At 43.9% G+C, this 3381-nt stretch overlaps 1 protein-coding gene across 1 annotated transcript; it reads right to left on the bottom strand.

Moving 5' to 3' along the window:
* Positions 1–1879: 1879 nt before the first annotated feature.
* SERLADRAFT_349242 (uncharacterized protein) lies at positions 1880–2431 on the bottom strand (the record flags this gene model as incomplete). The annotated part of the gene is made up of 1 exon (XM_007318556.1): positions 1880–2431. A coding segment is annotated over one exon (552 nt), but the record flags the coding sequence as incomplete, so codon positions are not given.
* Between the last annotated feature and the right edge of the window lie 950 nt (positions 2432–3381).

Raw genomic sequence — 3381 nt, 5'->3', positions numbered from 1 at the left:
GGTGAGCAGATAAGATGGTGAGGCGGTAGAGAGAGGATATGGAGAGGGTCAGAAAGCGCAAGGATAGGTCCAAATAGGGTCCAAAAAGCGTCCAAAAGCGATCCAGGAGGGTGCTAAGGCTTCCTAGTGCTGCTACAGGGTTACGCCTGTGTTCCCCTTTCAATACCACACTGATATTAACAGAGAAATCGCCTCGAGACAGTGTTGGTTAATAGGGCTTGTATATGAGTCAACAAAGTGACTTAAGCTCCCCAAACACCGCAGACTGAGAGAGGCTCTAGGCAACAGCAAACTGAGGCAATGCAAGCGAGCTTCACAGTCTATAGGCTTGTTCTATCTGATAATGGACAGAGTAGAGAAGATTGGAGCTTTATGCACACACCAGATATGCCAAAAAGCGAAAAATAGGGCAAAAAGTCGAAAATGATGCAGAGACAGATAGGATGGATGGATTGCCCCCTAATCAGAGGTATATGGAACATTTATATAGAGCAATAGATGGCCCAAATATCACAACAAGTGAAGCACAGGATGTGGAGATATGCAATAGGGGTGCAATAGGGGTGAAAGTGCCAAAAATGCGAACTTCACAGAGGGTGATGGAGTGGATGGATTGTCCCCAAATTGAGGGTGTAGAGTGCGATAGTATAGGGTACTAGATGGCTCAAATAGGGCCAAGATCCGAGCACAGGATGTGGAGATATGGAGTAGGGGGCCAAAAGGTGATCAAATGATGATGAAGGCTCACAGAAAGATCCAGCTCAAATCCAACCGCTCTGACAGGTCTCCTAGGGTTATTTAGGGCGTAGAAGATGATGGTAGAAGTTTGGGGACGATCAGATAAGGATTGGATGAGATATGATGCAGATAAGACCAAAAAAGCGTCCAAAATGGGGGTAACTTGCAACAAGGAGTTGTTGTTGGAGATCAGGATGAGATCAGAGTAATCTGAGGTGATGGATGGGATAATAGGAGTCCCAGAAGACGATGGTTACGATGGATAAGCAGTAGGACGCTTGGATGGTGAGATATGAGGTCAGGAAGATGGCTAGAGCACAGGGCTCATAACCTATTGAGAACAAAGCTTGAAGGAAGTGTCTAGCCACTTGCTGAGAGCAATCAGGGACTGGAAACTAGAGTCCAATGTGAGTAACTATATTATTAGAGAGTATGACAGGTATACAGTACCTAGAGTCCAATGTGAGTAACTAGAGAATAGGAAGCATTGGACTCTGCAGTACTGTCCGATGTTTTGTAAACAAAGGTAAACAAAGGAGCCACAAAGGCGGAATAATAGAGAACACAATGAATACTGAATGGTAGAGCAATAGATAAAGAAAGAAATGAAAATATAGAGGTAGCACAAAGGTGCAGAATCACCAAAACTAACACAGCAATGGACATGAAAGAAGTTGTAGTGAGGAGATTAGACTTGGGGATAGTGCGATGTACCACAGTTGCTATGGGTTCCTCTCTTGATTGCATGATTCTAGACCCATCAGACATGACAAAGCAACCAGTGTCATCCTTCTTCACAATTCCCTTTGACAGTAAGTCAAGCATATCTGCACATTCATTAACTCCATGACCAGTTTTTCCGTATCCATAGCAAAGGAAGGGAACACAAGGTGCTGTAGGCAGAGTGGCAGTGGGTGGAGCAGTAGGCTGAGTGGGTAAGTTGCTGCTTCCTTGAGAGGATCAAGATGGTCTGGCTGACTGGTTCATGAAAGTGGGAGGGCAAAGTATAAGTCAAGCATCAGTGTCAAGCTTGATAGCACGATAGTAGAGCAGAGGATAGTTAGGATCTTCAATTGTCATAGAACCCAACTTCTTGATAAGGGTTTCTACTTCATCCTGTTTGACAGCAGTGTGCTCTTCTTCATCTAAAGAGTGAAGGGTTTTCTTTGACTTGGAAGGACTGAACAACTTTCTCTCTTTCTGTCTCAGAGGTGCGCTTTTTCTCTTTCTTCTGCTTGGTGGTTTTCCTGATATAACGAGGTGGTTCTTCCTCTTTGTCAGAGTCAGAAGAATCGTCCGAAGAACTGGAAGAGTTTTCTGAATCCGAGTCTGAATCCAAATCATCAGAGTCAAAATCTTCATCATCAAAGTGATCTCTGCGAAGGACATGCTCTACAGCTTTGACAACATCATCAAAGACGAAAGGCTGGGAGAGATCAAGGGTAGGATCCCTCTGTAGAAGTCTGTTTTCAACGTGATGATGAAGGGCTTTGGGTAGTCCTTTCCAGAAGAAGCGATTGAATATGTCCTCAGTGATTTTTGATTTGGCAAGAAGCCATCCACCAACGCGAACATACTTCCTCATGTAGCTCTTGAAATCATCCAGAGAGCCCATTTTCTTCTTGTGCGAAGCATCAACCAACTGTTTGAGATGATGCTCTTTAAATTTGGCCTCTGCCTTTGCAGCATCAAATCACTGGAGAATTTCGTCTTTGAGACTGTTCCATGAGGGCGTAATGAATGCTTCATTCCATCAATAATTTTGTGAACATATGTGGAGCAGTATTGGAGAATGCTTGAGCATTTCTCATTGTCAGCAGTGACATCGTTTGCATGACAGATGCACTCATAGTGAAGAACAAAATCCCTAACACGAGTACAGTCTCCCTTGCACTTCTTAGGAGCATAACGAGTGCCAGGAATTGGCATAGTGATGACTGAGAGAGTAGTAGGTTGATTCATAGTGAAAAATATAGGGGGTAAATGCGAAGCTTGCTGAGTAGAAGCTGGTACAGAAATTGAGTTACTGGAAGAGAGGGATGGGTCAGATAAAGCAGTGGGTGAGATAGAAGGTGTAGATGATAAATTAGACAGTGATGGCGATGAAATGGTTGGTATTTAGCTTGAAGGAAACCACCCCTTGTGGTGGGCTCCGATTGTCGATGATGAGAACTGTTGTTAGAAGAAACCACAAACAAAAACAAACTAACACACAATCCTCCCAGATTCCATGGAACTTGTTTATGGGCTTTGCCTCCTAGAACAGTGGAGTGGTCTGGTTGTTCGTGGGGTGATATGTATACTGATCCTTCAAAGTAAAACCCAAAGATGTATGGGTGTATGGTTTTGAGGAGGAGGGATAGTTGGAATGCAGGAAGATAGGGGCTTTGTGGCGAGTATAGACGAGCACTACCTTGCTAATCGTAGCACAAGGTAGGTTTGAGAATGACAATATGATGAGGTGACAAAGTTCCCAGTGATAGCAGCTCCTGACACACAGACTGTAGTGCTCAGAAAGACTCTAATCAAAAGGGATGACAATCACTTTCAAAAGTGACAAGTGACGATGAAAGCAGTTGACAGTGGTAGCAGTGGGAAGTGTTGTGACCACACTGAATCACAAGTAGTAGTGAGTAGTGAACT

Source organism: Serpula lacrymans (genome assembly GCF_000218685.1).
Source record: "Serpula lacrymans var. lacrymans S7.9 unplaced genomic scaffold SERLAscaffold_7, whole genome shotgun sequence".
Lineage (NCBI taxonomy): Eukaryota > Fungi > Basidiomycota > Agaricomycetes > Boletales > Serpulaceae > Serpula > Serpula lacrymans.
Note: the sequence above shows the minus strand (reverse complement) of the source record. Positions and strands in the feature narration are given on the sequence as shown.